This window comes from Phasianus colchicus, chromosome 13 (genome assembly GCF_987193195.1).
Source record: "Phasianus colchicus chromosome 13, bPhaCol1.hap1.1, whole genome shotgun sequence".
NCBI classification, from domain to species: domain Eukaryota; kingdom Metazoa; phylum Chordata; class Aves; order Galliformes; family Phasianidae; genus Phasianus; species Phasianus colchicus.
In genome coordinates this window covers 20,335,309-20,357,981 of record NC_143448.1, presented here as the reverse complement: position 1 = coordinate 20,357,981, position 22,673 = coordinate 20,335,309, and the positions used below count along the sequence as shown (strand labels likewise).

Genomic DNA, 22,673 nt, shown 5'->3' with positions numbered 1-22,673 from the left:
TTATGACACAGCTTCAGAGCTTACAGAGCCCTGAGATTTCCAAGGAACGGTGCCAGGGTAACTCTCACCATTCCCATGCAGGGGTCTTCCCAGACACTTCAGCTGCTGACTTCCACTTCCTCTGTCATGTGTAGAAAGTCCAGGTGACAAATGCTCATTTCGTCTGGGTAACGCTTCCATGGTCATGACTGAAAAAAAAAAAAAAAAAGCAGCATGCAACCCCATAAAATGTACCTTTCTGCTCTTTCTGTCAGCACGACATCTAAGATGAGCATTACACGTCCCTGCTACTGATTGAAAATTCATCCAAGCCTATGTTCCACACAGCTTCATCTCAGTGCCAAAAAGAAACACGTAAACAGATGTTCAGAGGATTCTTTGTGCAGATAAAAGTGCAGGGTGCATATGTATTCTCTTCAGTAATAAATATTAGTTTAGAATCCAAAGGTAACTTTTCAAGAAGCAGTATGAAAGAAAGGTCAGTCAAAAGGAAATACGTGATTTTCATCTATTTTCATCTAAAAAATCCTTGCTAAACCTCTTCCCATCAAAAAGAAAGCATGCTGGGCATTCTTAGCAGCAGCTCAGAGGACATCTTGCACCACAAAATGCAGCACATGCTTTTTGCTCACAGGCCCCTCATGTCTCTAATTTGTGTCAGATTCACTCAAAATGACCACGTGGACCAGAACAGCCATTTGGTTCTGCTGAGGTAGGAACCCACTGCTGGGATGTCCCACAGTCCCGTTTCCCCGCTACTTCCAGCCCTGGGGGGAAAAGGAAGAGCAACTGACTTCACCTACCCAGACTTCTGCAGGGTCTCACATCACACAGAGAAGCATGGTGGAGAGCTCTGGTGGCTGAAGAAATCAAGGTTGCCTCTAAGATCCTGCTTTAAATCCACATGACTTACTGCCCATAAGATGTGAAAGACAAGGTTAAGGTCCATCCAATCCCTGTGGATGTGGCTGCCTGCAAAGACAACAGTTGCCTGCTCTTCAGCAGGGTGATGCTCACCCAGCAAAGCACTCACCAGCACATGTCTTTCATAGAAACATAGAATTAGCAAGCTTGGAAAAGATCTCCAAGATCATCCGGTCCAACCATCCACCTTCCACCAACATTTCCCACTAAGCCACGTCCCTCACGACAACATCTAATGTTTCTTGAACACCTGCAGGGATGGTAACTCTATCACCTGTCTGGGCAGCCCGTTCCAGCGTCTGACCAGTCCTGTGGAGAAGTTTTTCTTAACATCCAACCTCAATCTCCCCTCATGCAACTTCAGGCCACTCCCTCCAGTCCTATTATCACTTACACAGGAGAGGAGGACAACGCCCACCTCAACATAACCTCTCTTCAGCTAGTTGTAGAGAGTGAGGAGGTCTTCCCTGCACCTCCTCTTCTCCAGACTAAATAATCACAGTTCCCTCAGCCGCTCCCCATAAGACTTGTGCTCTAGATGCCCTGCAGCTTCACTGCTCTTCTCTGGACACATTTAAGGCTTTCACTGTCCTTCCTGGTAGTGAGGCACCCAGAACTGAACAAAGTACTCAAGGTGAGGACTCACCAGTGCTGAGCACAGGAGGATGATCGCTTCCCTGCTCCTGCTGGCTCCAGTTCTTTGCATTGCACTTCCAATCTAAACCGTTCCTTCTGCGGTAGCGCTTGCATCCTCACTTAGGGCTGGAGCTCAAGAGGTCAACACAACAGAAAGAACACAACGTGCAACTGGAAGACATGACTCCAAGCTCACAAGAGTCAACTCTCTGACCTTGGGCACAACTCACAAACCATGAGCCAGGCCTTGCCAACTTGGCAGATATGAGCATGCCAGAGGGGATCAGATCACAAAGTGTCCATTTCAATTGCAGCTTCATGTAGGAAAGAAAACCAGCTAACAGGCGTGAATGAATTCACTCACAAGCTGCACAATGAGTCTGTTCTTCATTAAAAAAAAACACATGGATTCCTAATCCAAAAAGAGAACGGCAAGAGTTAATACCGATGGAAGAGGTTCCTGGTCCGAAGCCTCGTACTCTTCCCCAACTCCTGGGCGATGCCCACAGGCTTAAATTCAGACCTCAAATTCATAGGACTACTGCATAATCAATGGAAATTATATAAAGGAATTTTATATAATCAAATAATATTAAGATGTTATAATAATGAAATCAGCAAGAGAGTTAGGCACAGCAAGACAAAGAGAATAAATAGGATGCTTACCCGTGTCGTGGGCTCGCTCAGGAAAGACCAGTGGAGTGGATCTTCCGAAGAGAGAGAGATCCTTCCCCACTGGTAGATTGTATTATATTGTATTATTTTGCATTCCGATATCATAGTTAGTAAAATAAGTTTACCTCCATAGATTGTTGCCGCTGTTTTTTTCCTTTTCCCCCTTCCTTCCCATTTTGTGGGGCCAGGCCGGGGGTGGGGAGGGCAGGGGCCTACTGCCCCCTGTCACGGGCATAAACTGATCTAGTTAATTCCATGACACTCATCAAACCAGATTGTCTCAGGCGAAGGATGGTATGCTATCGCTCTCCACTTGCTCGGGTTGCCCTTGCTGGACCCATCTGTATACCAGGCATCTTCAGGGATAGGATATTTCCTCTCCTGAACGGGACTCTTCTCTGGTGGAGCGACCAGTGTTTCTTTTGGTGCATCACAATGATAGGTCACTGGGCCTAGGATCTTCTGAAGCTCTTCTTTTAAGGATGATGAAGACAGACTGCTCCTTTGGCTGAGGTAAGTGACCCATCATGCCACTGTTTGTGCTTGGGCCACCCCTGTCTTAGGAAGGTGGGTCAGATCTTTCACCCACCCCTGAATCTGCAGAGTGGTCTTCACTATAACTTCAGCCGTCTGGGTTATTGGCTCTACTGCCTGTAATGCTGAATAGGCAGCCAATAACTGTTTTTCAATCATATTATATCTTTCTTTTGCTCCATGCCAGACCTGAAACCAAAAACCAATGGGGGTCCGAACAGAACTCTGACGTTGCCACAGGCCCCAACCAAAGCCATCTTGAGTAACGTGGACATCCAACTCAGCTGGGAGGGTAGCATCGAATATACCCAATGCCTGGGCTTGTTGTAAAATTAGGTCTCTCATCCCTGCTGAGAATTTGACCAGATCCGGGCCATCAAAGGCATCTTCATAAATCGCTTCCCTTACACCTAATTCACAGATGTAATTTTGAAGGTTTTCCATGGAGGACCACATCCCTGTATGTAAAGGAATATCAGATTGATTGGGCCATACCATACAGCAGGCCGCCATTAACCATTCTATTATAGAATGGTTTTCATCATTGTATTGATTACCTGCATATAATCTCTGTCTAAGAGCAGGATGGACGGTCATTGTGGCCAATTTGGCTATTTCCGGGCCATTCATCAGAACACTTTCTGCCCCAGAATCCCATAGTCCAAGCTGGCACACTTTCTCTAGCTTTCTGCTTAAATCGTTGGACTAAGTCCATCAGTTCTGTTGCTGTGTACGGTCGGGCTGTTACATGCAAGTGGGTTTGAACGGGGGGCCACTGATCAGGCGGCACCCCCGCCTATCTGTCCTGTACCTTTTTTGTTTTTTGAGTTATAACAGGATGGACTTCTAGTGCATCCGTCAAAATTGGAGATTCAAGATCAGATTTAGATTGTTTATTTTCCTGATCAACACAGTCCGTTGATTCAGGAGCCTGGTCATTGTTTATTGAAATATTACAGACTTGACCTATTGGAAGATGTAGAATTGGGTTTTTTCCTGTTAATATGCCAAGTTCCTGTTCTAACTTTTCAATATGATCTTTTAAAAGTTCATTTTCGTTCACTAAAGTATTATTCCTTATTTCAGCATTATTTAAAGCATTTAACAGCGGCCATGCCACTGTAGAAGCAGCTAATTGTCTTTCTCTTGTGACTAATGTATCATTGCCTAGTCCCGGAAAGTCATCTGCTAGGCGATATGGGGAAACATTTCCCACAACACGTAGAGGACCCCATTTTTCAATGATAGTTGACAATTCATAATAAGGGGATCCCGCAAATCCTGGCATCTGCCCTGGAATTATTTTATCTAGGGGGGTAGTGTCCTCCCCCTTGAACATTTACAGAAATTCCAAAGAAAGGACATAGTGTAAGTTTTAGTATATTCGGCTTGCCTGCCTGGCTCACCAAGTGTATAATCAATGAAAATTATATAAAGGAATTTTATATAATCAAACAATATTAAGATGTTATAATAATGAAATAAGCAAGAGAGTTAGGCACACCAAGACAAAGAGAATACATAGGATGCTTACACATGTCGTGGGCTCGCTCAGGAAAGACCAGTGGAGAGAATCTTCCAAAGAGAGAGAGAGATCCTACCCACTGGTAGTCAGCTCTTAAATGGGTCTAGGAGAGGTGGAGCCATGCTCCACCCCTTCCTGCAGCACAGGTGAATTCCTTTCACCTGTGCTCCCAGGGCTGACTCATTGCTCGCCTCAGGTGATAAATCAGAGGTTCAGGCCGTGACTCAGCAGTTCCCATACAGACTCCTTTCACAGGACTCAGTCAAAAAGGATGTCACACTTGTTCCACACACTCAAACTGACTGAGCAGTGGTATCACAGTCACTTAAAACACACAGAAGCATCCAAACCCAAGCATGCACATTCCCTCCTGTGTTACTAGTGCCCACAGCTCACCTTCACACCTCTGGGGATTTCTGGCGTTTTACACTGATGCAGCCTCACTATAGCTCCATGGGTGTCACACAAGGCCTGCAGGACCTCTTTCTCCACAAACCCCATCTGCAGGCACTGGTTCATTAGGCTCACCACCCACCCTCCTGAGCAAAAGCAAGCACTAAGAATGAGAGCAAAGTGCACTGGATTTGACCTGGCCTGGTCCCCAAGCCTCAGTCCTGCCAGACATACCCCGGTGCGTAGACTCATCCCCAACATCTGACTGGACATTGTCATTCTGCAAACGCCCCATCCCAGCAGCAAGGGATCAAAGCATTGGGACAGCTGAAACAAAAATGTCATGAAAGTTTCCTATTAGCACTGATCAAGAACACGTCTACCCCTGAGCAACAGGATGGGAGACAAACAGCAGAAGACAACCAACCTGCAGAACCCGCTCCGTTGGGGTTGGTCCAGATGTTTGTATGCTCCCTTCCATGGCCCGGGCCAAGCTTGCTGAGCTGCTCCTCCTTTGTGCAGGGGGAGAGCGGCGCAGATGCTACGTGGTGGCTATGCACAGCATGCCTTTGACTTGATTCTCCTCTCTCCATCTTCCAGTAGCAAGCAGCATTTCAAATCTCTCCTTGCAAAAAATCACCTAGGTAAAAAAGAACTGGCAATCTTGCTTTTAAAGTTTCCTTATTTATACAACTTGATGCTTTAAAGCACAAGCTCACCTAGCAATCACCTACCTTAGACAAGCCCAACCTGCAAGGAAAAGTTATTCTTCTGTGTCTGCAGACTTTGCACACATTTCCAGGTGCAGTAGTCAGCCCAGTTCTCAGCACAGCTTTACCAACCACAGAAACCCAGTTTACGCCCGCCATGCTTTTCTCTCATCTGAAACGCTGCATTGCTGCAAGAAGCAATGAATAAAATCACGGAATCACAAAACTGGGGTTGCAAGGGAGCTCCAGAGATCACTGAGCCCAAGCCCCCTGCAAAACGGGCTCCCTAGAGTAGGCAGCACAGGAAGGGCGCCCAGGAGGGCCTGGAATATCTCCAGAGAAGGAGAATCCACAGCCTCCCTGGGCAGCCCGTTCCAGCGCTCCGTCATCCTCGCCGTGAAGAAGTTCCTTTGCATTTTGGTGCAGAACTTCCTGTGCTCCAGTTTATGGCCATTTCCCCTTCTTCTGTCACCACAGATCGCTGAAAAGATTGCAGCCGTGTCCTTTTGACTCCCACATCTAAGATATTTATAGGCGTTGTTGGAAATAGCCAATTAGTTTTCCAGGACGGTTCTCTGATCTTTGTATCTATCTTTATTCCCAATTGCAATGGCGGGCCTCCTGCAAGCAGGAGAGCGCAGAGAAAACAGTGTTACATCTTTTATCCCCTACTGCCCGACCCTTATCTCTTTCTCCCCGGCTCCTCACTGGCTGAGTACTGCAGGTTCACACTCTTTCGCAACGCTTCACTAATCGTACCAATACCAAGTAAACACAAATCCTTACCACCCAACCACAAATATCTTAATTGGTCGACTGCCTTCTAACAACTGCTTTCTTAACAAACATCTGGTCGTAACTTTTGGATGTCTGCTTTACAACATAGACATAACCTCTTAACTGCTTCATTACCCCCCAGCATTTGTGCCCTTTGCACTGGGTCATTGTTCAGGTCATCCGTCTGTCCTTGCTTAGAGATAAGCTTGGAAGGAGGACAGAGGGCAGTATCTTGGAGCCTGCCTACGGCATCCTAACGTTCCCACAGAGTGGGACAGTTCCGCTTTGTGTAAAGGCCCCGACTCCTTGAGAGTTTGTTCAGTGGACTTCACTTCTGCTGGCCTAATGAACAACCTTACAGTACATTTCCCAGGTCAGAATACTATACCCACATTGTTTAGAACATTTAAAGTCTGTTGCAGCTTTGGGAGAAAGAATTGGTCACGTAATTCGGTAACTATGTCTCTAAAATATGTTACCTATATGCATATGGTAATCTTCCTGTCCACGTCAGCTATTTCTAAGGATATGTGACAGCTTCATTCTTTAGATCAATTGCCCTTTGTCAATGTTCAGTGCAGAAACAACACTTTCACTTTCCACAGTATACGGTATTCTTACTTTGCACATCAGCTATTTCTAAGGACGTGCTACAGCTCACTTCTTTAGATCAACTGCCCCTTTCAATATCCAATGCAGAAACACCACTTTCACTTTCCACAGCATTTACCAGAACCACAGAACGGCAGGGGGGCTGAAAAGGACCACAACGATCATCCAGCTCCCCAGAACCCCCACACCCCCTCGCAGCCGCCTACAGCCTCAGATCTCGCTAGATCCCCCCCCGTCGCCTCCCTGCAGCTTCCTGGAGCCCCGCACGGCCCCCCTCCCCGTCCCGGGACCGTTCTCCCGCACACCTCCGGCACAGCTGTCCTCAGCACTCGCTCCCGTCGCGCCGCGGCTTCCCTCTCGGTGCTGCCCGGACAGCTCCGGCTGCCGCCGCGCTGTCCTGCGGGGCGGCCCAGGCGGCAGGAGCGGCGCTCTGCGAGGAGAGCCGCGCCTCCGACAGCCGGCTCCCAACGCTCGCTCCCGCGCACGGCGGCTCGGCCAACGGCAGCCGGCGGAGCTACCGCGGACCAAGGAGACCCCGGGGGCGGGGCGCCGCCGCCGCTGCCCAATCAGACGCAGGGGGCGGGGCAAGGGAGATGCTGCTCAAGGTGAGCTCCTCCTGCCGCAGCGTGATGACGACAGGTCTGCACGGCCAGCTCCTAGGTCGGGAGCCAGGAATGGACACGGCAGGAGGAGAGAGGCGTTAGGGAGCAGCCGAGGCTTCGAAATGCATCAAAAAGCCCTGAGAAGCATCACAAAGCCACAGCCAGGAAGCTCGGGATTATCACGAGCAGCATCCAGGATGCTAAACATCATTTGCTACCATACCAGATGGTAGCTGAGCTCTCGCTGCAGACGTCCCAAAGCCAGACAGAACGGGAACAAACCCAGAGCTCTGCTGCGCGCACCCCACAGCCATCGCGTTGCAAGCTGGCGTGCCTTGCTCTTCGTTGCATTCGTCCCAGTCTCTGTGAATGAAGACTCGGAAGGCAGTCAAGGCGTTGATTGAGCACGAGCGTGCTTTTATTATTATGTAAAAGACAGGAGGGCGTGAGAGGTCCAGGGTAAAGATGGGACTCATCCTCTCTTGTCACGGAGAGAGTGGCTCAGAGCTCTCAGTGCTGCTGCCCGGTGCCTGGGGCTGGAGGCCTGATTCTAAGTCCCCCTCCAAGAGGCTCGGCTTCTCCTCAGCGACGCTGACCTGCTCCTGCGTGGAGGTGCTGCTGTCGGGGCACTCGGACTGTGCTTGGGCTGGGCTGCACTGCAAAGGCACTGGGTCACAGTCCAGGCTGGTGACTGTGGTGTCCAGCAGGCTCAGGTCAGCATCTTCAGCACAGCCGGGAGAAATGAGGGCGTGAACTTGGATGAGCTCCTTCTCTCCATTGCTGTTGTTATGTGGAAGGCTGTCATCTGAACCACAGTGACTCGTGCTTCCTAAGAGCCCTCCATCGATGGAAGCACACAGCGCACCATCGCTACTTGCCCCGGCTCTTCTGGGTAGACAAGGGCTCGATTCACCTAGGAAGGATACACAGGGGTTAGTGTCAAACTTTCACAAGCTGAATTATGAAAGTGGCTCTTGATCAGGGGTGATCTGAAGATGCTAGGTATAGGTTGGAACGCTAGGAGGAGATACAAGTCCACTTGTATTGCATGAATTCTATGTCGCTGAAAAGCAAGGCTTTGAAAGCTGGATTCGCACCCTTACCTGCCAGCACCACGACTTCCGTCTCTGAGGGCTCCCTGGGACTGGGCTGCAGTCGGCGTTTGGCCACAGAGGATGGTTTCCGCAGGCTGAAGCAGGAACGCCAACTGCCAGCTGGTGATTCCTTCATCTTGCTGGGTGGACGTTGTCTGGAGAGAGAAAACAGTGACGGGTGTGAGTTGTGCGTGGTGCGGGGTGAGGGAAGAGCTGCACTGAGCTCTTGCCAACAGTTGCTTGTTCCTGGCACCGCCTGGTTTCTGCTGAAGCACAGCTTAGAAACTCGCTCTCTTTCAAGCAGTTGAGGACGGTTCCACTCCTATAGCTCAGCCCTGAAGTCTTGCTGGCTAAATTCCCCTAAACTGTGTCAAGCAAGATGCAGAGCACATGAGCAAAGGCTCCGCGGCTGTACAGGACAGCATCTAAGGGATGGCTCTTCTGGAGCCGGCAGGCGTAACTGCTTTCTGAGGAACCGTGCAGCCATAAAGGAAATTCAAAAGCACCTCTGACTCTGACATCAACACCTCGTCGGCCCCATCTCACCGCCAAGTTTAGTTTCTAGTGCCAGCAGGTCTGACCAGCAGCTCTGCTTAGAGGAGAACCGGAACTGGTTTCAGGCATGTGGCCCCGACAGCTGGAAAACCCCAACGTTTCAAGGTAGAGCCAGCTCAGGCCAGGGTAGACGTCAGCATGGCTTTATACATCTCGTGACTGCGCACAAGAAATAATGGGGGAAAAAAAAAACAACAACACAACCCACCCAAACAATGATGACGGTTGCTGGAAAACAAAGTCCTCTTTACCTTTCAGATGGAAAGTTGATGATTGTGTGGAATTTCCCCTGTACAGCTGTGGGGCCTTCTTCCACTTCTATGTCCCTGCTCTGTGTCACAACGGAAGAGCTGCTGTGGCCTCGCCTCTGAGCCTGTGCCTCCTCCAGGGTGAGCAGCTTTGTGGCAGGAGAAGACACCCACGCAGACTTGAGCCCTGAGAGAGAACCGTGCCCTGTAAGGGAAAGCCACAGGTAAGAGCGAGGATCACAAAGCAGCACCACAGCCATCACAGTTCTGGGGGAGATGCTATAGTTTTCTCAGACCTGCTTATCTGAGCCACTAGAAGAAGAGGAGGTCAGAATAAGCATGTGGTCAGAGGTATGTTTAAGGCAGAGGACAGAGTCATAATTAATAAGAGCAGCTCACTGTATCGAAATGGGCAAAGAAAAACCCTAGAAAGCGGGGGCAGGGAACTCAGAAAGCTTCACTGCCACACTTTCATCAAGCTTCACCTGCATGCAAAACATCGTAACGACAGTGACGTTTTTTTTCTCATTGTAAAGTTTGGACTTGGACATTCTCAGCATCCAGCAACAGGATGCCAGATTCTAATCTAAGCCCAGAAGTCTGCTGTCCCCTCGATAGAAAAAGTGTATTTCAAAGATCTTGGAGAAGGCCTGGATTTGATCAAGGTGTCTGATCAAGATAAAGCTCATGGAGGAAGACACTCACCTGCTCCATCTGCCATGTCTGATCCGGATTTGGAGCAGAAGAGGACATCTGCGTGGTTGATGATGAATTCCACCACAGCCGACTGCGTCTGCAGTTCCATGCAGGCGGCTCTTCCGCTGGCGCAGGCAGACTCGTTCTGCTGTGATCTGTAGAAAAGGCAGATTTTAGCAGTCATTTATCCAAGATCCAAGTTTCCCCAAGTCTGGATTGTTGCAGCCAAAAGCTGTCAAATTGGGCTCCGGAGGCTTCCGCGGTGATGCCGCTGAAGAAATTCTCCTGGATGGTCAAGGACACACCAGTCCCATCTAAACAAGAGGGCAGAAATTGTCATCTAGAAATTGTGCCCGGGCGGTTGGAGAACAGCCCAGGCTCTTGCTCTGCCGTCAGCCACTTACTACAGTGTACAGGAGAAGAGCACATTCGATGGAGAAAGAGGAAGACTGCATTTTTTGCCGGAGAACAGATCCAAGCAGTGTGTTGAAATGGAGAAAGAAGTTTACCTTAAGAGGTTTGGAGCCCACACAATCGCTAAGTTCTTAGCGTGCATGTTTGTCACGGAACAGTTCCCGGCTAGACGAGCCAAGTGTCTTATCAGGTATTCCAGTGTCCTGGAAAATCAGAGAGGCAAATATTCAGCACCAATGAGCACGCGGTGCTGCGGTTCACAGAGCAAAGCCTCAATGCATGTTATTGCTACTGTCACTGAAGATGAAGTAGATCCAACTTGACTAAGTGCCACACTGTGGCACCAAGCCCCAGCACAGCACAGCTGCAGCCACCAGCTGCACCAACTGTGCCCCCGTGCCCAGGAACCGACCCAATAAATTAACCCCGTGTAGCCTTAAACTGCTTCAACATACGCAGGCATCATGTTGCCAGCATGAGACAAGCCTGGAATCACACCACTGCCCTCTGAAGTGCAGCATGGCTGAGCTCAACAGAGTGAGGGCAGCACTGACCTGTAGTGAGGAGCGGGCAGCTGCTGGATGACGTCCTGCATTCTGACCAGCTGCTCCTCATCTGTAGCGGCACCAACAGCCTCCTGGAATAGTGCAGAAAGGGACAGACACAAATCAGGCTAGATACCTGCCACAGGGTCGGGAACTATGGGGACAGCGTGCTGTTGGTCTGCGCCGAGACAGATTTTACGCCTTCCAGGAGGCATCTGGGGAACATAGCGGCACGCAGCTGGTGCCATCAAGGCCAAGGAGTCCAAGCAGCGGGCCGGTTTACAGCCTGATTGCGCAGCTCAGCTCCTCAAGCTTCAAGTGCACTTTGCTATCAATCCCACTCCCATTCTATAAATACTTGGGGAATAGAAAAACAAAACAAAAGAAAAAACAAAAAACATGAATTCTCTCAAGCTTTGTGAATATGGAAATAACCGCCTCCTGGGACCACCGAAAATGGCATCCATATGATGCATGATGTGGCAAAGACATACGAGTAAACCCCACGGGGCTAACAGAAAAAGGGCCTCAGAGCTGGGGCACTGCTGCAGCCATCTCCCAAGAGGCCCAGGGAAGAGGTAAAGGAAAGACGTTGCCTTGTGCTTACCGAGAACTTGTCATACAGCTGGTCGGTCAGCAGAGGGTTCGGGAGCTCCCTGAAGTACATTTTGCAGACGGAGCTCACGCTGTGAGTGTCGCGGATGGTTAGCTCAGGAATCTGCTCAGACTCAAATTCTTGGCTGGAGAGAAGGACACAAAAACGGGCGGGGGGGTTGAGAAAGAGGAAAACAAGTCAAAAGCCACACCAAATATAATCAAGCATTGGAAGGGCTTCCCGATTAACAGGAGAAAATGAACACTCAGTCACCAGCACCACACGAGCCATGCTGGATGAGATGTTTCCAAAAGGAGACCTTTTCGTTTTAGCTAAGGCATTTCCCGTGACTCTGACAACTGGCTGCCTAGTCTACAATCCTAAGCCAGGAGCCCGGAGCAGCAAGGAGGAGTGTGGGCTGCTCCAAAGGGCTCTGCAAACAGGAGGAAACGGGAATGAGAGCTGGCAGCGGTGACACCGCAGTCCCCCACAGCCTTCCAGTGCTCCGAAGGACAGAAGGAGAACTTCCTGCTCCAGCAAGTCTGCTGAACGCCCCGTGTTCCTATCAAACAGTGACAAGCCTGGCGCACCACTGCTGAGCGCACGCTGCCTGCACAGAGCTGCCCCACGGCGCAGGCCTCTGAGCACCCACAACAGGGCACGCGCCCCTACTGACCGCTGTGTCAGTCGCAGCACTCTTACCGCAGTCTCTGGATGTTGGACGCGACGCCGGACAGCCGGTATATCCCTTGCACTACGCCGTGCTGCTCAATGAACTCGGCGCAGCTCTGGAGGACCTGGGGGACTAAAGAACACGTGCCAGCGGTTACTTGAGCTCCTCATTCAAGTACTGGTTCAGGCTGTGCTCCTGTCAAATCTCATCCACTAAGCCCAGCCAGGCTACTGCTTAGTTCTTCCTTACAGAAGAAAGCTGTCCAAGACGAGGAAACTGGACAGACGTGTTCCTTGCATTCAAGAAGTGTAAGGACCTAGGAATCAGCCTGGAGAAAGTAATTCTGGGGAAGCCGGAGACACTGCAAGTCCCACCACAGCTCCCATGGGAATGAAAGGAGGTGGGAAATCTCATGTCCAGGAGAGCAGGGAAACATATGCAGGACACTCTCCTTGGCCAAAAGGCTTCCCTTCTTTTCAGGCTAGCGTGGGATTGGCTTACAGGCTTTGGTTTAAGCAAATACAAACGTGCTTGTCTCTTAAGAGCATTAGCCTCAGTTTATCTTTCAGCCATCAACTTCCATTACACGTTTCTCCACCGGTACCAACCTGCCCCTTTGCTAGATACGACCTCCCTTTCATCTTTAGATGCCCAACAGAGGAAGATCTCAGGAACGGGCTGTCCCTTACCATCGCGACCAGAGTGGAGAAGATGCTCTCCCAGGTCACAGCCAAACACCCTTTCCTTCTCCACCTCCCGCTCTTTCGGTTTCTTTGGGCGGGCCTTCACCAGGGAACGAAGGAAGGTGACGAGCTTGCCGTGTTTCTTTGGCACTGCACAACAGGAAGAAACCAGTTCATTTCAGGTTTGGCTCAGTTGGACAAGGCCGAGCATAACACATTCTACAGAGCACGTCAAAACGGGAAGAACATTAACAAGTACATAGAAAAACGGATTTTCTCCCATCCCTGCAGGAGGAGCCAAAGGCCAGGTTGGATGGGGCCCTGGGCAGTGGGGTCTAGTCTCACATTAGATGTGGAGGTTGGTTGGCAGCCCAGCCTGAGGCAGGGGGGTTGGAACTTGATGATCCTTGAGCTCCCTTCCATCCCAAGCCATACTAGGAGGATTCTATGATTTCCCCAAGTCCACTCATAAACACGGGAGGATCGGGCCAAATCTCTGCGCGTTCCGATGGAGTTTAATGCACTCCTCTTGCTTGGCTTGCTCAACTTGAGGATTAAGGATCCTCTTGAAAAGTCACGTTCTGATCAAGCATATCACTAGCACAACCAGGCCTCTAGCTGTCCACCAGGGACACTGGCTGTTCTCAACCTCGTACTGACTCGCAGAAGAACTGCCTTTGCCCTCCTTCATTCTCATTGCCTACAAAACACCAGCCATATGCCCCATGATATGCCTGAAGGATCATCAGCACAGACTATAACACGGGATGGATAAAGGAGGTATTAAACACAGAACACACCCAAAAAGAGACGCCATTTTGCTTCCCTGCACCATCAAATGTAACATCTGTACCTGGCTTTGGCACTGAACTGAGGAGAGACTCCGGAATTTTTCCATTGATGAGCTCCACGCACTCACTTGGGAAAAATCCAACCTGTAACAAGAAAAAAAAGAGAGGTGCAATGCTGAAGGCAGCATTTCTCAGGCCTGAACTGTTCAACCAAAAGCCACCTAACATTTTCCTCGGAACGTGCTTGCCTGACGCTCCGTAAGACTATCCAACAAAAAGTGGCCTGCATAAAAGTAATAATTATTCAACATTTGCAGCCAAAAGACCTACAAAACAAATAATTGCTTCTGTAGAAGATGTAGAAGAAGAAAGTTCTTGCTGACTGAGATGCAGCTGCAATAATCCCCAGCTCCGAGCTACCCAGCGTTCTGCAGCCAGCAGCAGCAACAAGCACGCGGAGGGTCTGTTACCCTACCTCAGCTGACAGGCAGTAACTTCCTAAAAGACACTAACTTCACGTTCTGCATGGGTGCAAGCAAAATACTCTGAGACACTGAAACACTGTCTTAGCTGCTGCATTTCCAAAGGTGGGGTTCAGTGGCCGTGACCTGATGCATATTGTGAAGGCTCTTGCTTCTAAGTGAACTGAGGAGACAGTTTCCTACAAAGACCATCTCTGACACCGACACAGGGAAAATGTTTACACCCATGAGCCATCCTGTGCAGGCAGCGCAGCTCTTAGCCGAGATTCCCGACCTGACCGAAGTTGCTCTCTCAAGTCTGAAGCTTGTGCCTACCTGAAAGCCATGCTTGCCTCTCCACCAGGGGGTCAGCTCCTTTGGTGGCATATCAGTAACGCACACGATGTCTCCCACCTGCAAAAGACTGCAACCTCACCAAACATTCTGAAGGTATCTGAGAATATTCCTGATGCGTTCACGCCTTATACTCTCCTGTACATGACAACTAGGAACGCCCTTAACTGCTTACCTCAAAGGAGAGTTCATCCGGTGCCTGGGCAACGTATCTCTTAAGAACATGGGCAGCAGCAACAGCTGGAATATTTACAGGAGACTCCTCGTGGATCAGCAGGGGCTTCCCATTGTTCTCAGTCTGAAACAGAGAGCACAGGCCATGGTGAGGAGCTGAGGACAAACGAGGACAATTTCAGAGCAAGGAGCACATCTGCAGAGAAAGATCCTTATCATGAGTGCTTAACAAGAAACTGCAAGTCTAATAACAGCTGTTTCTCTTCCTGGTGTGCAGCAGTATGGCCAGGCAATGTAAAGATGCGTCTCTCTCTACCCAGACTAAGAGGACAAACACCCCAACCGAGAGGACTCCTGGAGTTTTATAAACTTGCCACGCTTGCAGTACTGTCTTGCCAAAGAGGAGCGTAAGAGTCTGCTTGCTTCCTGTAACCTATTGCTTGGAGACCTCAGCCATGGACTGGACACAGGAGCTGGTCCACTGACCCAATCCTTGGCTCACTACAAGTGCCTGCTTCCCTTAACTTACTGAATATGAGAACTTGGTCTTTGGGTGACAAAATCCAAGCAGGATGGGGAAAAAGCTTCTGCATGTTTATAACGCTCGATCTGATTCTGTCGGTACTATAACGTCCACGGCCATCTAGATGCTCGTAGCAAGGACATGAAGCTTTTCAGGCAGCTTTTCAGTGACACCGATAGAGCTGGAAGGATTCTCCCTCTCTTGAAAAGCAGGAGAGCTCATCTGCAGCTCACTCTGCCGGCTCAAGTCAGCAGAACAAAGACCAATCAGAGCTTCATACACTACCTCCATTTGTGCCAGGTCAGGCCCACAGCTGATCTCGCTGCACGCGATGCCCATCACAGCAGGCACGACAAGCTGGAACTGAAAAGAAACACACTTCTATTTTCTCTGTTCACACACCACGGTATGGAGAGACTTCTTCAGAACTACCCTCAGTTACCCACTGGCATAGGCAGGTGTTCTAGAAACAACCACTTTGTTCAGTCAATTCAAACGAGACAGCCTATTACGCAGCAGTTTACCAAGTCGCTATCCCTCTGCTAGCAGATGGGGACTCCGGCACAAAGCAGCAGATGCGCTTGCTCAGAGCACTCCGACAGCACAGTAGCAGGGCAGTGAGAGGAGTCACTGCTGGGGGTGGATCTGCTCCCTAGCGCCCGGCTCCCACCAGTTCACCTCCAGCGCCGGCCGCAGCCTTCCACACGGATTTCCTCTGCTTGCATCTCTGCTGTGCTCCCCACAGCTGTCGTGCGCACACGCAGCCGAAGCACGCATGCTCATGGTCACGTTGTGCAGCCCTGCACAAACCGGGGCTAGGACTCCTTGCCTAAGGGATTGGTTTCCTAAAGACTAGCTGGTCACAGCATCACAGACAGCATCCTTCTGAGGGCTGAGCTGGAGGGAAAGTGGAATAACTCTACACGTGACCAGTGTCCTGTCAAGGCTGGATGAGGCTGTGTTACTAAACACGGTGCGACGCAGGCTGCAAAACCACATCGGGGGGGACAACGTGTGGCACATACCAGGCAAGAGATCAGAACAAGTTCCTTGAAGCCGCAGCCGTTTCTTGTCACTTTGCTCTGTTCTTCCGCGAGCAAAAGCTGCATCAAAGGAGAAGGCAGAGGGCGGGGAGAGGAGAGAGAAAGAGCTGATCAGTGAGCTTGCACAATTTAACAAAGAAGACAAGGAAAAAGCCCTGAGACAAATGCCACCTCTATGCTTTGGAATGTAGCTACTGAGTGAAAATTATGTCTGATGGTCAAGAGTAAGCAGCATGACACTACCAGCTCCGCCAGCCAGCAGCTTTCAACACCTCACTGTCCACCTGTCTATCTCACACTGTCTCAGCTTACCTACAAGATGCTGCACAAGACGGTGTGAAAACGAAGGTACTCAGTCGATGCACAAGTGCAACAAGCTAGCTACTCAGTCAGAGCTCAAGCGCTCCAATGAAGGGACGCAGCAGGCACTGCTCCTCCCCTCATTCTAGCTGCTTATGACATCACTAAGGGCCACCAGGCTGCTCCACCATGACAGACAAGGTGGGGAAGCAAGACCACGTCACAAGACCAGAAGATTCCAACACTCCAACATTCTAGAATCAGAGGGCGGTTGGAATTCTACCTCAGCCAAATCCTGGAGAAGCTGGCACGGGGTCATCATGACCAAAGCGCAGGACCCAGCGCTTGCTCTTGTTGAGCCTCGTACAACCGGCCTCAGGCCATCCTTCTGCAGGGCCTTCCTACCCTCGGGCAGATGGACACTTCCTCCCAGCAGCATACCTTGCAGTGCAGGGCCTACATAAAATCCACGCTAGAGTCCTTTGTTTCATTCAAGAGCACGTTACAGCACGTATCTATTTCACTGTAAGGAAATCAAGGAAGAGACGGGAGAAACACAGAACTGCTACGAGACTGCTATATACATTTCTTTCCCAAGTGGATTTTTGCCTTTTTGCTTCCAGGATGACCTCATTTTGTTCTCCCCTTCTCGTGGGGAAGCTGCCTCCAGTTCCTGAGGTTCAGGAGACAGCATGAAACACGACACTAAGACAAACGCTTGTCGTGGGCGAGGGGTGGCTGTGCTTTGCCAGGCATACGGCGGGGCAGTAAGTGCCACACGGCAGCCCCAAGCCAAGCCCTGCATTCAGTCACTGTGGCCACAGCTGGTGCATCGCTGCCAGAACGTATCCCAGGATACAGGTGGACGCAGGCACTCCTGCTCCTTCTGCAAAGCCATCCTCTGCAGAGCCCATTAGGTGCTGCTCAGTGCTATGCCAACCAGGCTCCCGTTTACTGCAGCCCTGGGATAAACACGCGTGTACTCTTCTGTGCAGCAGTGAGCTCCAGGGATGAAGGCTTACCAGAGGGTAAGCCAACAGAATCTACTGCTGACTCCATCAGCTCCTTCTTCTACCAACCATGGGCAAATACTGTGAGACAGAACACAAGGAGGGAAAAGCACTTATGCTCACACGCCTGCAATCGAATTCAAAACAGCTACTGCAATAAGAGCTCGTAGAGTAAACCCAGCCTCAGAGACACAAACGCACCAGGTTCCAGGAAATACCATGGCACACTGTTGATGAAATGCTGCTTCGTTGCTCGGAGAGCACGCAGCATGCCGCTTTGACAGGCACAGCAGTGCTGCGACGTCCAAGCTGGGCACCAAAACCTCTGCAGCATCCCTGGCCAACGCTGCCAGGGAAATGCAACACCTGCATCCCTATCTGGCTTACGGCACACACACTGGGGGGCTGCCTTAGTCTCAAGTGGGAGGGATTTTTCTTCAGAGTATCTGGTATGATGCTATGTTTGGGTTCTAGGAGAAAAATCACACTGATAACACCCTGATCTTTATAGTTTCTGACAAGCAAAGTTGCACAGAGCCAAGGCCATTCTCAGCAAAGCTCTCAACAAGGAGCTGGGAGGGAACCGAATTAAGACAGCTAACGTAAACTGGCCAAAGGGATATTCCATACTATATGCCATCAAGTGGAAGGAGTTTTGAAGGGGATGAGAGTACATCTCACTCTCTTTTATTGCTTGGCGGCTAACTGGACAGTGGTTGGCGGGTGGTGAGCCATTGCTTGTACATCACTTGCAATACATTCATATATATATTCAGAACTACTTTTATCTCAAAAACATGAGTTTTACTTCTCTTTTTCCACCCAACACTCTCCCCCATCCCACGGGGAACAGGGGAGTGTGTGGTGCTGAGCCACCCACCGGCTTCAACCACAACAGGGCCGCGGGGCAATGGGAGCAAGCACAGAAATAAAACACAGAAACTCGCTGTTCCTTGGGCTCGTGGCTGCCACAAAGCTCGTGTTTTAGTGACGCAGAGTACTGTATCTCCAACTATTGTGTGTCTCGTTAACCACAAGCTCAGCTATGAGCTGTCACCACAAGCAAAAGATAAACGTAAACAGAGGCCCTTATCCACACGTGCCAATCTCGGTGCGAGGAATAAAAGCCCATTGGGCCACGGGCAAAGCAGGGAGCACATAGGCAGGAAACAGGAAGGAGTTGAACTCCAGCTCTCCTACACAAAAGAAAGGGAGAGCTGAGCCAGCACCACGGGAGGAGTTACGACACAGCTTCAGAGCTTACAGAGCCCTGAGATTTCCAAAGGACGGTGCCAGGGTAACTCTCACCATTCCCATGCAGGGGTCTTCCCAGACACTTCAGCTGCTGACTTCCACTTCCTCTGTCATGTGTAGAAAGTCCAGGTGACAAAAGCTCATTTCGTCTGGGTAACGCTTCCATGGTCATGACTGAAAAAAAAAAAAGAAAAAAATAGCATGCAACCCCTTAAAATTTACCTCACTGCTCTTTCTGTCAGCACGACATCTAAGATGAGCATTACACGTCCCTGCTACTGACTGAAAATTCATCCAAGCCTATGTTCCACACAGCTTCATCTCAGTGCCAAAAAGAAACACGTAAACAGATGTTCAGAGGATTCTTTGTGCAGATAAAAGTGCGGGGTGCATATGTATTCTCTTCTGTAATAAATATTAGTTTAGAATCCAAAGGTAACTTTTCAAGAAGCAGTATGAAAGAAAGGTCAGTCAAAAGGAAATACGTGATTTTCATCTATTTTCATCTAAAAAATCCTTGCTAAACCTCTTCCCATCAAAAAGAAAGCATGCTGGGCATTCTTAGCAGCAGCTCAGAGGACATCTTGCACCACAAAATGCAGCACATGCTTTTTGCTCACAGGCCCCTCATGTCTCTAATTTGTGTCAGATTCACTCAAAATGACCACGTGGACCAGAACAGCCATTTGGTTCTGCTGAGGTAGGAACCCACTGCTGGGATGTCCCACAGTCCCATTCCCCGCTACTTCCAGCCCTGGGGGGAAAAGGAAGAGCAACTGACTTCACCTACCCAGACTTCTGCACGGCCTCCAATATGGTCTCACATCACACGGAGAAGCATGGTGGAGAGCTCTGGCAGCTGAAGAAATCAAGGTTGCCTCTAAGATCTTGCTTTAAAACAACATGACTTACTGCCCATGAGACATGAAAGACGAGGTTAAGGTTAAAAAGCCTCCAATCCCCGTGGATGTGGCTGTCTGATAAAGACAACAGCTGTCCGCTTTCCAGCAGGGTGATGCTCACCCAGCAAAGCACTCACCAGCATATGTCTTTCATAGAAACATAGAATTAGCAAGCTTGGAAAAGATCTCCAAGATCATCCGGTCCAACCACCCACCTTCCACCAATATTTCCCACTAAGCCACGTCCCTCACGACAACATCTAATGTTTCTTGAACACCTGCAGGGATGGTAACTCTATCACCTGTCTGGGCAGCCCGTTCCAGAGTCTGACCACTCCTGTGGAGAAGTTTTTCTTAACATCCAACCTCAATCTCCCCTCACGCAACTTCAGCCCACTCCCTCCAGTCCTATTACTACTTACACGGGAGAGGAGGACGACCCCCACCTTGACATAACCTCTCTTCAGCTAGTTGTAGAGAGTGAGGAGGTCTTCCCTGCGCCTCCTCTTCTCCAGACTAAATGATCCCAGTTCCCTCAGCCACTCCCCATAAGACTTGTGCTCTAGATGCCCCGCAGCTTCACCGCTCTTCTCTGGACACCTTTCAAGTTTTCATTGTCCTTCCTGTAGTGAGGCACCCAGAACTGAACACAGTACTCAAGGTGAGGACTCACCAGTGCTGAGCATAGGAGGATGATCGCTTCCCTGCTCCTGCTGGCTCCAGTTCTTTGCATTGCACTTCCCATCTAAACTGTTCCTTCTGCGGTAGCGCTTGCATCCTCACTTAGGGCTGGAGCTCAAGAGGTCAACACAACAGAAAGAACACAACGTGCAACTGGAAGACATGACTCAAACCTCACAAGAGTCAAATCTCTGACCTTGGGCACAACTCACCAACCAAGAGCCAGGCCTTGCCAACTTGGCTGATCTGAGCACGCGGGAGGGGGCCGCACATCTGACCACAAGCGTCCACTTCCATTGCAGCTCCATTTAGAGAAGAAAACCAGCTAACAGGCGTGAATGAATTCACTCACAAGCAGCACAATAAGTCTGTTCTTCGTTAAAAAAAACACATGGATTCCTAATCCAAAAAGAGAACGGCAAGAGTTAATACCGATGGAAGAGGTTCCTGGTCCGAAGCCTCATCCTCTTACCCCAACTTTCCTTGCCTCGTACTTTTCCCCAAGTCCTGGACTCGAAGTCTGTTGCAGCTTTGGGAGAAAGAATTGGTCACGTAATTCGGTAACTATGTCTCTAAAATATGTTACCTATATGCATATGGTAATCTTCCTGTCCACGTCAGCTATTTCTAAGGATATGTGACAGCTTCATTCTTTAGATCAATTGCCCTTTTCCAATGTTCAGTGCAGAAACAACACTTTCACTTTCCACAGTATACGGTATTCTTACTTTGCACATCAGCTATTTCTAAGGACGTGCTACAGCTCACTTCTTTAGATCAACTGCCCCTTTCAATATCCAATGCAGAAACACCACTTTCACTTTCCACAGCATTTACCAGAACCACAGAACGGCAGGGGGGCTGAAAAGGACCACAACGATCATCCAGCTCCCCAGAACCCCCACACCCCCTCGCAGCCGCCTACAGCCTCAGATCTCGCTAGATCCCCCCCCGTCGCCTCCCTGCAGCTTCCTGGAGCCCCGCACGGCCCCCCTCCCCGTCCCGGGACCGTTCTCCCGCACACCTCCGGCACAGCTGTCCTCAGCACTCGCTCCCGTCGCGCCGCGGCTTCCCTCTCGGTGCTGCCCGGACAGCTCCGGCTGCCGCCGCGCTGTCCTGCGGGGCGGCCCAGGCGGCAGGAGCGGCGCTCTGCGAGGAGAGCCGCGCCTCCGACAGCCGGCTCCCAACGCTCGCTCCCGCGCACGGCGGCTCGGCCAACGGCAGCCGGCGGAGCTACCGCGGACCAAGGAGACCCCGGGGGCGGGGCGCCGCCGCCGCTGCCTAATGAGAGGCAGGGGGCGGGGCGGCACAACTTGGGCACAACTCACCAACCAAGAGCCAGGCCTTGCCATCCTGGCTGATCTGAGCATGCCAGGGGGGATCAGATCACAAAGTGTCCATTTCAATTGCAGCTTCATGTAGGAAAGAAAACCAGGTAACAGGCATGAATGAATTAATTCATAAGCTGCACAACGAGGCTGTTCTTCATAAAAAGACCCACATGGATTCCTAATCCAAAAAGAGAACAACAAGAGTTAATACCGATGGAAGAGGTTCCTGGTCCGAAGCCTCATCCTCTTACCCAACTTTCCTTGCCTCGTACTCTTCCCCAACTCCTGGATGATGCCCACAGGCTTGAAGTCAGACCTCAAATTCATAGGACTCCTTTCACAGGACTCAGTCAAAGAGGATGTCACACTTGTTCCACACACTCAAACTGACTGAGCAGTGGTATCACAGTCACTTAAAACACACAGAAGCATCCAAACCCAAGCATGCACATTCCCTCCTGTGTTACTGGTGCCCACAGCTCACCTTCACACCTCTAGGGATTTCTGGTGTTTTACACTGATGCAGCCTCACTATAGCTCCATGGGTGTCACACAAGGCCTGCAGGACCTCTTTCTCCACAAACCCCATCTGCAGGCACTGGTTCGTAAGGCTCACCACCCACCCTCCTGAGCAAAAGCAAGCACTAAGAATGAGAGCAAAGTGCACTGGATTTGACCTGGCCTGGTCCCCAAGCCTCAGTCCTGCCAGACATACCCCGGTATCTACAGCCTCCCTGCGCAGCCTGCTCCAGTGCTCCATCATCCTTACTATGAAGAAGTTCCTTTGGTGTTGGTGCGGAACTGCTTGTGTTCCACTTTATGGCCATATCCCCTACTTCTGTCCCCAGAGACCTCTAAAAAGTGGTTGGCCACGTCCTTTTGACTCCCACACTTAATATAATAAGTATTAATCAGATCCCCTTTTAGTCTTCTTTTCTCAAGGCTGAACAGACCCAGG

General features: G+C 50.2%; 1 protein-coding gene across 3 annotated transcripts; it reads right to left on the bottom strand.

Annotated features, from left to right (window-relative positions):
* Nucleotides 1-74: 74 nt before the first annotated feature.
* On the bottom strand, nt 75-21,570 carry LOC149916206 (rho GTPase-activating protein 32-like). Of its 3 annotated transcripts, XM_090149581.1 has the most exons (23): nt 21,409-21,570; nt 20,597-20,783; nt 20,377-20,498; nt 19,592-19,660; nt 18,856-18,975; nt 16,220-16,297; nt 15,480-15,557; nt 14,673-14,795; nt 14,480-14,557; nt 13,745-13,826; nt 12,898-13,041; nt 12,238-12,340; nt 11,548-11,680; nt 10,950-11,032; nt 10,491-10,598; nt 9,991-10,136; nt 9,289-9,490; nt 8,492-8,637; nt 5,422-8,301; nt 5,115-5,327; nt 4,691-5,014; nt 1,571-3,227; nt 75-972 (listed from the first exon to the last, which is right to left on the bottom strand). In XM_090149581.1, exons 5-19 carry the CDS (start codon nt 18,862-18,864, stop codon nt 7,874-7,876), a joined length of 1,941 nt encoding a protein of 646 aa, XP_090005707.1. In that variant the 5' UTR covers nt 18,865-18,975; nt 19,592-19,660; nt 20,377-20,498; nt 20,597-20,783; nt 21,409-21,570; the 3' UTR covers nt 75-972; nt 1,571-3,227; nt 4,691-5,014; nt 5,115-5,327; nt 5,422-7,873. The 3 variants fall into 3 exon arrangements, with proteins under 3 accessions (XP_090005707.1, XP_090005706.1, XP_090005708.1); XM_090149580.1 differs by having other exon boundaries at nt 20,377-20,783; XM_090149582.1 differs by lacking the exons at nt 18,856-18,975; nt 19,592-19,660; nt 20,377-20,498; nt 20,597-20,783; nt 21,409-21,570 and adding an exon at nt 16,550-18,849.
* Between the last annotated feature and the right edge of the window lie 1,103 nt (nt 21,571-22,673).

Excerpts from the sequence above, each read along its gene's own strand:
- LOC149916206 (XM_090149580.1), bottom strand. Across the intron at positions 14,796-15,479 it reads CTGACCTGGCACAAATGGAG|ACTGAGAACAATGGGAAGCC; the intron begins GTAGTGTATGAA and ends TCTCTGTTTCAG. Across the intron at positions 8,302-8,491 it reads GGAAGTCGTGGTGCTGGCAG|GTGAATCGAGCCCTTGTCTA; the intron begins GTAAGGGTGCGA and ends TATCCTTCCTAG.